Here is a 13,794-nt window from a genome sequence, read left to right on the forward strand (position 1 = left end):
TTTACAATAATCATTTAGACCATCTGAAGCATTGTCTGCCTATTTTTGAATCATCATCATGTTGTGTCATATAACTCCTACTCTGCAAGAATTTGTTTCTTCTGTGTACACATCGATGATATTTATATCTACATATGGGAAGCTTTCAAATAAATTAAAAAGCTGTCAAATAAGAAAAAAAATTAATCATCTTTTACTATTGTTTTCAGTAGCGTTTGCTATTGTTTTGGTGAACCAGTGTGGTGGCAATCTCTGCCTACTGGCTTCAACCCACAAAATGGGCTAGATAGTCTCTTACTGTCTCCTGTTCTCAGTCTAACCTCCTTACTCTGTACCACAGAGTGGGGCCAGTGCTGTAAGCTTACCTTAAAACAGTGGTTCTCAACCTTTCAGTCAGGACACACCTGACAGATGATGTTTGCATACATGACTCTCATAGACCTTTGGTCCAATACAGTAGTAGTTCTTATGAATTAAACATAAATATGCTCCGCATCCACAACCCCTTACTTCCCCCCCCCCCCCCCAAGAAAAAAAAACAGGTGCAGATCATAGCCAGCACATTTTCTCGAAGGAAACTGACATACAAAAAAATTAAAAAAAAAATCTGATTCTCATGTCATCTGAGTAATAGCAACATTACCCTCTCCACTATAAGCATAACATACAAAACCTGAAAAAAGTCTCAACTCAATATACATGTAGCAAATCTACCATACAACAGTAGCACTAATTCCTATGATTCAAACATGAACCCTACCTAAGAACAGGCACCACTACAAATGTTATATGGAACCCTAGAACACCAATACACCTACTAGTGGTAAAACAGAATTCTAAACAGAAACTATACACTAACAGAATAGCACATCTTGGTCACATACAAATCAAACTCTCAAATACTGAGCAAGAGATCACAAATTAGAAATAGAAATGAAAAGACAAAAACTGAACTGGGAATCTCAAGAAGTCAAACCAGGCACATACTTCACATAGGTGAAATACATTTCTGGTTTTATTTCCTCTTGTACTGAACAAAATACAAAGACGCACACTTCCCAAAACACATATTTCACCTAATAATTTCAAAATAAAATATTTTTCTACTTTTGCCAGGCATTTTATTTTTCCAAGCTTGGTCCCAGTTTCTCTTTTCTGCTTTCCTGTCCCTCTTCCACTCTTTCTAGTAGGTGCTGTTTATTTGTCCTATCTTCTTCCATTGCCTCCATGTCCAACGTATTTCCTCTCTTTTCTGTCTGCCCACTCAATTTCACTCACCTATCTACTTTCCATCTCCTCCTCTCACCCCTACCTCTGTCTTACTCCTTCCCTGCTACTACTTGACATTTCTAAAGCGCTACTAGGGTTACGCAGCGCTGTACAATTTAACATGCCTCCCCTATTCCCTTCTCTTCCACACACTCCCCACTTCTACCCTCCATACTCACCATCCTCCTCTCATGCATCTCTTTGAAATCCCCCATGATCACTCCCTTCCCCACTTCTACTCTCCATACTCACCATCCTCCTCTTGTAATGGTATCAGTTTATTACTGAAATATGTAGCATATTTGCTGGATTATATATACACCAATATATTTGTGTATCTTTTAAAAATATATATTTGACACAGCAGCAGAGAGAATAGTTTTATTTCAAGCCTCTCTCCATTCCTTTTTCTGGGAGCTTCTGAGAGCAGGAATAAGTTAACCACAAACACTTAACAAACACAAAAGAGCTTCCTCTGCCCTCCCACCTAACAAAAGATGGACTAAGGTGGACACCTGAATACTCAGAGGAAGCATAAACAGGACATTTGCTTGTCAAAGGTATACCTGCCCCTCCCATCAGCTTCCAGACATGTGCAGAAAGGAAGGACTTGTAATGTGTATCTGCCCCAGAGACTGAACAGGACATCAAAAGACATTTGCCAGCAAAGTCCAGACTGTAAGTCTCGTGATGTCATAACACATGAGACCAACTCAGGGGTCGTGTGCAGACATGAGACTACATTAACCATAATGCCTTGCAAAATATCCAAGACATGCACACACCATGCTTCTCTGCTAACATTATAAAAGGCCTGGAAACAGCCCAGCTCGCTCTCTTGGGACCTGCCGCTCTTGGAACCTGCTCCTCTTGGGACCTGCCTCCTCTTGGGACCTGCCTCCTCTGGAAACCTGCCTCTCTTGGAAACTGCTGCTCTCTTTGGGGTCTGCTGAGGCCTTGCTCCTGAAACATGTGCTCATCAATCAGCTGGACCACAGCATGCTTGTAACAAGGACTTGTAAGTTGATCTAGCTGCTACTTTGTTCTATTTTTATGCACAGATTACCTGTAAAGATTCCTCTTAATACCTACCTCTCGTGTGCAATTGTATATTAAATCAATCTTTTTGAAGCTAAAAATATGGTCTCTTTGTGTTCTGAATATATATATACTTAATATATTTAATTTATTGCAATTATCACCTTTGGTGATTGGTGGAGAAATTAATATCCTAAAACTTATAAATACAGCGCTTGCTCTTAAATTATAAACAGTAGCGAGTTGCTCTCGAGCTATTTTCCCCAAAATAACTCATTTCTTCCAACATATTAATTGCTGGAGAAGTGGGTAGAATTTCTTGTAACATATTAATTGGTGGAAGATGCGGGCAGGTATTCTGTGCAAATAGAATGAGATAGCACTGTTCTTAAAATATATTTTTGTATTTTGCTGCTTTATAGAGAACTGAGTATCAGGTTTCATTAATCAAATTTCCGATTGATAAATTGATAAGGTTTTCAGGGCACTACTTGAGATGTTGCGCGTAATGGACATTTGGTCCCTGCCAGCGTGCCAATACTTAAGTACTTACGCAATTATGTACCTTATGTACTGTATAACAAAAATTTTAGGCATGCTCTGGCATAAAATAAAAACTAATTTTGCGGATAATTCTGAGGAAGACATACACACAGAGAAACACACTATTCTAGGTGTACATAACCCCACTGTGCTTAAGCGATGCATAGAATCCTCGGGCCCCAATCCATGGACCCCTAGCGTAGTGGAGGACATTAGTAGCATCTCTGATATGGAGAGCAAATTCGAAAAATATTGCAATTTATATTCAATTAAGGAAGGGAGCAAGAGAATTTCTGCATGCACTTGGTTAATGTGGGCCATGTGTGAGAAAGCCTTAAAAGAGCATGCAGAATTGAACGATAAATTACTAGCTAAAGAGAAAGAATGCAAGCAGGTAGGCACAGAAAAGGATTTCCTGATCACAATGAATAGGTGCTTAAATTATCAATTGGACTCTTCTAGGCAGCAGATAGAACATCAGCAAGCTCAGGAAAATCAAATGAAAAACCAAATTTTAGCTTTAGAAATGCAAGCAAATCAGGTCCCAGGCCTAAAACAACTAACCAGAGAGCTAATACTGCAGACGTCCCCTATAGGTGAGAATAACACTGAAAAAATACAGGATTCTCATGTGCAGATATCAGCTATCTCAGGCCTTCCATGTGCCCCTCCAAATACAGCCAAAGCCATGCCTGTTTCAGCCGTGTTAAAAGTATCCGAGGCTAGACAGCTACCGGGTGGACTCATCCAGACGATCAGTTCCCAGCCCCTCTCACAGACAGATATAGACGTGATAGCCAGACAAATAGGCAAGATAGACCCTGACAAGTTCCCCCAAGCTTGCGTGGCATTATGGAAATTAGAACAGGAAGGGAGGATTGATACAGAGGAATTAATTAAAGTGATCCGTCTCTGTATCAAACCTGAATTTGCAGAACAGATGGAGGGAGCTATTCAATTGGCAAGACAAAGGGGTTTCTCTTTGCTAAATTTGGCAATCGCTGCGAGTGTGTCCTTTGGCATGAGAACGTTCAAGATCTTAAATACATATGTCCAGCAGGGCAAAAATGAGGGTATTGAAGATTATGTAAGGAGGGCAATTATTTTACTAATTATGACAGGGGAAGTGGAAGGAAGAGATTCCAGAAGGCAGATCCCAGGAGATCTACTAGATGTAAAAGTAGATGATGAGAGGTTGAGAGAGATTTGTCAGGGCATGCATCCTACTATTGCAAGAGCTCTCTGTTCTTGGGCCCCAGGTGAGCCTGCCTCTGCTAGGGATTTGTGCTTGAAGGCCAAAAATGTACAAAGGTATCAGCCTTATGCAGTACATCCAGTGGCGGCAGCTGTACCCACTTTATACCCTGATCTAGCTCCATACCAAGAGCAGGCCTCCCAGGCCCCCTCACGGCATCCAGCTCCCCAACCCAAGAATGCACCACCTGGGCTGCATTCTGACCGAAGCTCCCATAAAGGTAAACCTTTAAGAAAAAAATCCGCTCCTCTATATGTAGATAATGAAACTCGCAGGCAAGCGGTTAGCATTTTAAAAACTCATGGTGAGAACATGGCATACTGGGACCAACAACCCCTTGATGTTCTTACCGCGCGGGTGCTGCAGGTTCTCTCAGGAAACAGGGAAGAGCCCCCCTCTGAAAAGGAAGAAGCCATAGCCGCCTGTCTGTCACTAACACACATGGTAGCCCCATCAGCCCCTCCATTAGAAGCCTAGGATAAGGGGTCCGGCCTGAATCGGAGGGATGCGCAGTGGACCCCACTCTGCAAACTGCAGTGGGACCCAGGGGGCAGACCTCTGATGTGGGTTGGACAAGGACACAGGAAAGTTTTGGCATTAGTGGACACTGGTGCCGCCGTAACACTCACTAGCTTTATACCTGCAGGATCACATCCCATAGGGCCAATAAATCTGTCCACCTTTGCAGGAGACACGAAAAGGGGGTACCAATATGGAGATGTACAGTTTAAAAATGCCCTCACTATGAGTGGCAGAAACAAATTGACAGTAGTGCAGTGCCCTGACACATCCACTGAAGTGATAGTAGGCTCTGATTTTCTACACAAAAACAACATGGTAGTGGATCTATGTAATCAGATACTATGGATCCGTATTATAAACCAAAGTGGCAGAAAATAGCAGGGATAATGCCAGAAGCAGAGCAGAGCAGGTGGAAAGAACTTTTCCCAGACCTCTGGACCACTAGTGCCACTGATTGTGGGAAAATAAAATCCTCTGTGAAAGTTAAGGGAGAATCTGTACCACCACAGAAACAGTATCCCTATCCTAGGGAAGCAATCCCTGCACTTCAGGGTGTTATATCAGATCTCATGAAACAGGGAGTAATTAGAGAAACCCAATCTCCTTTCAACTCAGCTCTTTGGCCTGTAAAGAAGGCTGATGGCATAAACTGGCGCCTCACAGTGGACTACCGAAAGATTAACAAAGGTACACAAACTATAGCCCCTATTGTTGCCTCTGCACTAGATATCTTAAGCTCCATCACCCCAGAGAGTAAGTGGTTTTCTGTAATAGACTTGGCAAACTGCTTCTTTGCTATTCAGCTTCATCCAGAAAGCCAAGACAGATTCGCATTTACATTTCAGGACAAGCAATACACATTCACCCGCCTTCCTCAAGGGTTTCATAATTCCCCTACCCTGTGCCACCTCCATGTTACACAGATGCTAGAAAAATTGGGGGTCCAGGATAGAAAATATGTTCATTCATATGTAGATGACATTTTGATTGTGGGTTCTGACAGAGAAGAAGTTCAGGGTCGCACAGAAAGAGTCCTTGCTTTAATTCAGGAAACAGGTTTCAAGGTGAATCTGGGTAAAGCTCAATTGGTCCAACAGTCAGTCCAGTATCTAGGGACCATAGTGGGAAATGATGGGAGGCAAGCTGATACCCGTAAGGTACGTGCCTTGCTGGAAGCACCAGCTCCCCACGATGTCCATTCCTTGCGAGTCCTGTTAGGGGGGTTCAACTTCCTCCGCTCCTATATTTATCAGTACTCTGATATTGCAAGCCCCCTGTATAGGCTCCTGAAAAAGAAAAGTCACTGGGAATGGACTGAAGAGCATGAGAGAGCACTGTCTAGATTGAAAACTGCTGCAGCACAGGCTCCAGCACTAATATATCCAGACCCTGCTAAAAGCTTCACCATCAAGTTAGCCACAACTGAGACTGCTTTAGCTGCGGTCCTTCTCCAGCGTAATCAACAGGGAAAACTTTGCCCTGTGGCATATGAATCACGTAAACTGACTGATGTGGAGAGCAGGTACACTGAATGTGAAAGAGAATGTCTAGCTGCTGTTTGGGCAGTTCAGACATTCCAGCATCTCTGTGGAGAGGCCCAAATCTCTATTTGCTCAGGTCACACTCCCCTCAAGTATATAATTTCAGGTGCCCTTACTGGCTCACACATTTCAAACACAAGACTAGCACAATGGACCCTAGTTTTAATGAACAAAAGGGTTCAATTTGAAATCCAGAAAAGTCCAAGCCTTTTAGCCCATGCACTGATTGAAACTGGGTCCAATCACTCTTGCCCTTATCAAGAGAATCTGCAATCTCCCCTGCAATGTCCCTCAGCGCCCCCTGTAGAGGAGGCTAAGACTTTAGTACCACCTAGAAGCATTTGGTTTACGGATGGGTCCTCCTTTTGGGACAAAGGTATACGATATACTCAGTACGCAGCCCTCAGCATAGACCAGGAAGTCCTAAAAGGTAAATCTGATAGTCATTCCTCAGCTCAGAACGCAGAAGTATTAGCTGTCCAGGCTGTATTGACTCACACATGTCCACATATAGACACTAATATATCTCACGAGTGCCTCATAACGCACCCTTTAATGATATACAGCGATAGTGATTATGTAGTACAAGCCTGTTTAGGGTGGCTGAGTCAGTGGTCTCGTAATGATTTCTGCACTGCTGATGGCAAGCCCTTGCAGCAAGGACAATTGTGGAAATGGATTGGGAATTGGTTACAGTGTCATCCAGGTAAATTAATGATACGTCATGTTAAATCACACCAGGACCCCCACCATTCCCTTGAAGCTTCTTTTAACCATCAGGTAGACATGTTGGCTTCTCAGATTTCTGCTGTCACTAGATCTGGTAAAGATACTTCTGAGCATATACCAGATCAAATATTTAGACAAGAGCTGATTTGTTTAGCCCACTCATATTTGCATGAGGGAGTAGAAGGAACTCTCAGTCGCCTTAAAGCCATGGCATCATGGCCAGGAATGAGAAAGGAAGTGGAGGATTGGGTAGGCGGCTGCCTACAATGTGCACAAGTTAAAGCAGGACAGACTAAACCAACACCACTTTTACATCAGAGAAGGGTAGGACCCTGGCACCGGTTACAAATTGATTTCATAGACAATTTACCAGTGACCAGAGAGGGATACAAATACCTTCTAGTTATTGTTGATGCTTTTAGTGGCTGGGTGGAAGCATTTCCTTGTAAAAATCATACTGCACAGACTGCTGCTAATAAACTGTTCTCTGAGGTAATTTGCAGACTCAGATCGTGGACCAGCATTTGTGGGTGAGATTTTCACAGTCCTGTTACAAGCCCTAAATATAAAACACAAGCTTCATGTTCCATATCACCCACAGAGTTCTGGGCAGGTAGAGAGAATGAACAGGACCATAAAAGAGGCCCTCAGAAAGGTTGTAAATTCAACAGGCAAAGATTGGGCTCAGAAATTGCCTTTGATACTAGCATCCATACGCAGTACATCCCGCCTGAATTCACATGTAACCCCTTATCAGATACTGTTCGGACATACTATGCCACTCCTAATTTCTAGTGACTATATCAATCAGGACCCAAATGATGATGAGACAGACCCTACTTTTGTACAATATATCAAACAACTAGTAGAGGATAAAACCACTCTGCAAGCCAGAGTCACTCAAGCCCTGGAGAAAGCAGCTCAATCTAAAAGTCTACATTCCGCTATCAGCCCCCTCTTTGAAGTAGGTTCTCAGGTAATGTACCGTAAGCTCTTCAAGGGAAAACGGGACCATGCCCTCTCTGCAGGTTGGAATGGCCCTTATACAGTATCCAACCGTATATCCCCAGTGGTATATCAGATCAGCTTTCCACAGGGAAAGACAAAATGGGTACACATATCTCAGCTAAAGAAGTACACCTGATTGCTTTTCCAAGTAACACTAGGTGTCCCGAGCACTCATGTGGGCTTCTGCGGTGACAGGAATATAGAAAATGTTTTTGCAATGGCCCTTTGTAACACTGATAAGAATTAAAGATGTAGCTTCTATTGTTCTTTTAATTTTAAATGTAGCTTTATTGTTCTCTTGATTTAAAATGTAGCTTCTATTGTTCTTTTAATTAAAAATATAGCTTCTATTGTTCTTTTGAACATTTAAGATTTAGTAATGTCTCTTTGCAATAAGTCAGATTTAAAATGTCTCTCTGTGATAGCTTCTGTTGTAATTTGTTTTTGTTATAATATTAAGTAAGGATTTAGAAATGTCTTTTTTTTTCTGATGAGTGACTCCTACTGGAGTTGAAACTAAAATACTGGGTAAGAAGTTTTAAAAATGCCTCTTTATAATGAGTAACTCCCGCTGGAGCTGAAACTTAATATTGTGCTTTAATGTGAATTAACAAGATATGCTTACCTTTATAGAAAAGAAACTAAAGCCTAAGCTATATTCAGCTTGTATGCCGTGATCTAAGACCCTGAGAAGGAACTGTGAACCAAGAGAGGGAACCCCTACCAGAACCGGAGAGCCATGTGACCTGCTAAATTAATGTATAATGTGTTTTTCTGTCTTTTTCAGAGTTCGAGTGTAAATCTAAGATTAAATCTAAGATTTTATGGTGCTAGGAATTAATGCATACATGGCTATCTCGATGCCTGTTCTACTTATGAGATAGTGCGCCTTTCTAATTACTATTAATATTTGCTAATTTTTGCTTATTGTATGCATAAGAAATGATTCTGAAAGAATGAAACTGCTTTGGCAATCCAAGATGGATGCCGCGTACGTTGCTTCTGTCTTCTTGTTTTCTACTTACAGGTTAAGCTCAACCCTGGATCTGGAATGGACGATCAGAGACCTAAAGGCCTAATAGAGCTCTTTGTTTGTTTGTCATGTGGTCTCCATGTTTATATGTTTGTTTTATGTTATGGGGTACACAGAGAACTATAAACAGACATTCATAGACCCTCCCTACTAACAGTCCTTCCATTAGTTCACATTGTACCATGTCCTTGCCCAAGAAAAAAAAAAAAAAGAGAGACCATTTTCACTGGCAGGCAAGCTATAGAAAAGAATCATTCAAGCTATGGCTCACGTATAATAAGTTCTACTAATTGCTATCTAAGGTTATATATTCACATGTATATATTTGAAAATATGAGCGAAGGTTTCTCTTTACATGATCTATTAGGTACAATCAGTACAGGGAATGTTTCTGACCTTTTTAGTTTATTCTACATTACAGCCAGGACGCACACAATGTCTCTCCCTGGAATGAAATATTGGCTGTGTGCAAAGCAAAATTAACATATCTTTTCTAAATTCTTTACAACATTAAACACATGAGTGTTGTCTATTAAAGTGCAACATTAAACACTGCTAAAGCAGATAAATATGGTAACCTTTTACCACACTCATTACCCATAAAAGGTTTCTCTCTGAAAAATAAAAAGTTTCTCTCTGAAAGGTAGTTCATGGCACTATACCATGACTCTGTTTTTTTTTAATTTGGTCAATGATTAAGTAAATATTATTGCATAGGAATGATAGGAATAATTGTTTTGTGTGTAATAGTAACCTAGGAAATTATTATAATTGCATACATATGTCTTTCTTGTTTCTAATGAAACAGTAGTATAATAGCTCCACATTTACACCCTTGCTTATGTATCACTGCTGTGAATACCTCAGTTAGCCTCTGAGATAGAGAATATAGGGAAACATTCATAGAATATTTTTCCTTGGAATGTCTAACGCTGAAAATATGACTGAATAGATTGTTCCACCCCATTGCGGTGGTAAATTGGTCAATTGTGCACTCTCATGCTATTGATTTGGCTAGCATACTGGGTAAGATATCCTGTGGCATAAACTTGGGAGCAGCCTATGCCCCTGAGCAGGTGACACAAAAAGAGATGGTCTCTGGAAATAGAGCAAAATGACGCTTGTGTGGCTGAAGTCATATAAAGTGTACTTGCAATCCTATTTTAAACCAGAGCAAAGCCATACTCTGCCACCTGACTGAATGGAAGCCTAATGAAACTGACCACAGAAAACGTAACCCTAGCTACCTAAATGTAAGTCATGAGTAAACAAAAGTAATAATGATGAGTCTTTTTGCTTATAACAGTCATATTCCAGCTAAGGACATATTCCAAGATTCATAGTGATGTGACATAGTAGATGACGGCAGGAAAATACCTGCACGGTCCAGTCTGTTCAATGTCCATTATTAAAAGATTCACCTCTTCCAGTACACATGCCCATGTAAACAGTTCAGTACCTTTGCTATTGTTCTTTTGATATTATGCTACTGTACAAGGTTAGAGTTGTTTTTTAAATTTTAGCTTTTATAGTTCATTTTATGGCTCCTCATTCCAATATATTAAAAATTTATTTTCACTCGGAGCCAAGAGAGGGAATGTAATGGTATCAGTTTATTACTGAAATATGTAGCATATTTGCTGGATTATATATACACCAATATATTTGTGTATCTTTTAAAAATATATATTTGACACAGCAGCAGAGAGAATAGTTTTATTTCAAGCCTCTCTCCATTCCTTTTTCTGGGAGCTTCTGAGAGCAGGAATAAGTTAACCACAAACACTTAACAAACACAAAAGAGCTTCCTCTGCCCTCCCACCTAACAAAAGATGGACTAAGGTGGACACCTGAATACTCAGAGGAAGCATAAACAGGACATTTGCTTGTCAAAGGTATACCTGCCCCTCCCATCAGCTTCCAGACATGTGCAGAAAGGAAGGACTTGTAATGTGTATCTGCCCCAGAGACTGAACAGGACATCAAAAGACATTTGCCAGCAAAGTCCAGACTGTAAGTCTCGTGATGTCATAACACATGAGACCAACTCAGGGGTCGTGTGCAGACATGAGACTACATTAACCATAATGCCTTGCAAAATATCCAAGACATGCACACACCATGCTTCTCTGCTAACATTATAAAAGGCCTGGAAACAGCCCAGCTCGCTCTCTTGGGACCTGCCGCTCTTGGAACCTGCTCCTCTTGGGACCTGCCTCCTCTTGGGACCTGCCTCCTCTTGGAAACTGCTGCTCTCTTTGGGGTCTGCTGAGGCCTTGCTCCTGAAACATGTGCTCATCAATCAGCTGGACCACAGCATGCTTGTAACAAGGACTTGTAAGTTGATCTAGCTGCTACTTTGTTCTATTTTTATGCACAGATTACCTGTAAAGATTCCTCTTAATACCTACCTCTCGTGTGCAATTGTATATTAAATCAATCTTTTTGAAGCTAAAAATATGGTCTCTTTGTGTTCTGAATATATATATACTTAATATATTTAATTTATTGCAATTATCACCTTTGGTGATTGGTGGAGAAATTAATATCCTAAAACTTATAAATACAGCGCTTGCTCTTAAATTATAAACAGTAGCGAGTTGCTCTCGAGCTATTTTCCCCAAAATAACTCATTTCTTCCAACATATTAATTGCTGGAGAAGTGGGTAGAATTTCTTGTAACACTCTCATTCATCTCCTTGAAATCCCCCATGATCACTCCCTTCCCCTCCACTCCTATAAGCCCAGCAACTCCCTGTCCCCTTTCTGACCCTTTCCCCCTTACAGCCCAGTAATTCCCTGTCCCATGTCCCTACCCCGCCCCCCCCCCCCAAAAAAAAAAAATAATAATAATAAGTGCAGCTTCAATGTTGAGCAGTGCAGCAGCTTGGAGGAAAAGAGTGGCCCAGAGGGGAGAGCAGTCACAGAAAACCCAGCCTGCTGGCAGGAGATGCAGCTACACAAATCCTGATGCTGTGCTTACATCTTGTGTTGTGTAAGTAGCAAACCACGCACTGGAATGAAAGCCTGCCAAGTGCTACTTATCTACAGAACCCAGGAAGGAGCTCAGCATCAGGATTTGTATAGCCATATGTCCTATGGATCCAGCATCTCTCTTACTACCTCTCTCCACAGTTCCCACAAACCAGCACCTCTTCTTTCCTCATCCCCCCTCTCCTGTCCCTCGACCTCCATCTCCCCGAGGGCTGCCCCTTTCCCTTAACCTCCCTCAGCCCCATCTCTAAGTCAGTCAATCCTCACTCCTTTGCCACCAGGCAATCCATTCAATTTGAGAAACCTCAGAATCATCCACTTTAGAACCATTTCCATTAGTTAACTCACCACCAAGGTAAGACTGACAGCTCTGTAATTCCCAACCTCCTCCTTGCTTCCACATCTGCCTTTCTCCAGTCCTCTGGGACCACTCCAGACTCTAAGGATGCGCTGAAGAGTACAGACAGCAGAGCCACCAGAACTTCTTCAAGTTCCTTGAGCACCTTCAGATGTATCTCATCAGGCCCCATCTCTTTGTCTACTTTTAGTTTTGCTAGCTCCTCACAAACACAGTCTTCTGAGAATCAGACCTGGTCCTACCATAAATCCATCCCCATTAGCATTCTTTTTAAGGTCCTATCCCCCCCCCCCCCCCCCTTCGTCCAAATCAGCATACACTGTCATATTAACACAACAACCATGCTCCTGAAGTAATAGCACAGATTAGTAAAAAGATCCCTTACCGTATTTTATGTTTTAACTATGTATTAACATTGCATACAAACTATCTGAACGGATAAATCATTTAACAGTAGTGAATTGAAGAAACTTCCAACAGTATTGTAAATCTATTAAAATTCTTGAACAAGATATTAAGCACCGTTTATTTGCAGACAGTACATATTTCTACTAATGATTTTACAGTACTTTCATCTAAATATGCTCCAAGAACAGCATTACAGTGACACCGGATCCAAACAGAAACTCACCTTCCAAAATGGAAACAACAATTAGCAACTGCTCCGCTTTACCTCCCATTCTCCCCAGGTGGTACCACAGCAGCTAACACCAAAAAAAAAAACTTTCCTAATCCAACGTTACCACCACCACCTCCCGCTCCACATCAACCCTTTGCCGCCTCAGCGCCTCTTTAAAACAAAACGATCATAACAACAGCCGTCGTGCGTCACTTCCGCCTAGCAACCAGACGCTGTACGTATATACGTACTGGCACTGCAGTTTAGGCCAAAGAGAATAGATTGAGAACAGGACTAGGCATGACGTCAAAAGGATGAAGCCGCTCAGCCCCCGCCTCCACCGCTCAGCCATCTTCCCCATACACCCAAAACCAAGAACACAGGAGACGGGATGACGTCACAAAATTGAAGCCAATAGGTTAGCCTTTGTTTCCTCTTCTTCTTCCCCGCACTGCCCAAGGAGGTTTAATAGACCTCCTTGGCGCAGCCGTTATCTTCTACATTCATTTCAAAGCAAAGCAAAAAAAAAATTATAAGCTGCTGCATCCTCGTTGTCGTTCTTTACTGTTGGTAGCATCTTTATTTAATCTCTCTTATGTTTTGAAACATGCTGGCTTGTGTAGCTTACGGATGTACACAGAGGAAGTATTGGGTTTCATGGGTTAGAGTACTAATTCGTTCTACATTTTAAATCATTGTCATTTGGAGGGACCGGCTCGCTGTAAGGATCCCCTGTATTCGTGCAGAGATGTTTTCACCTAGTAAAGGGCCACCAAAACAGACATCATGTTATTATTACTACTACTACTACTATTTAACATTTCTAAAGCGCTGCCAGGGTTGCGCAGCGCTGTACAATTAACAAAGAAGGACAGTCCCTACTCA

General features: G+C 41.6%; 1 protein-coding gene across 1 annotated transcript in view; it reads right to left on the minus strand.

Moving 5' to 3' along the window:
* The window catches only part of CEP120 (centrosomal protein 120), a 410,430-nt gene extending 397,441 nt beyond the window's left edge, over positions 1 to 12,989 (minus strand). Inside the window, 1 exon segment of the mRNA XM_030193546.1 lies at positions 12,922 to 12,989. Within this exon segment, the coding sequence (XP_030049406.1) occupies positions 12,922 to 12,970 (49 nt within the window). The 5' untranslated portion in view covers positions 12,971 to 12,989.
* Positions 12,990 to 13,794: the final 805 nt, after the last annotated feature.

Source organism: Microcaecilia unicolor, chromosome 2 (genome assembly GCF_901765095.1).
Source record: "Microcaecilia unicolor chromosome 2, aMicUni1.1, whole genome shotgun sequence".
NCBI lineage: Eukaryota > Metazoa > Chordata > Amphibia > Gymnophiona > Siphonopidae > Microcaecilia > Microcaecilia unicolor.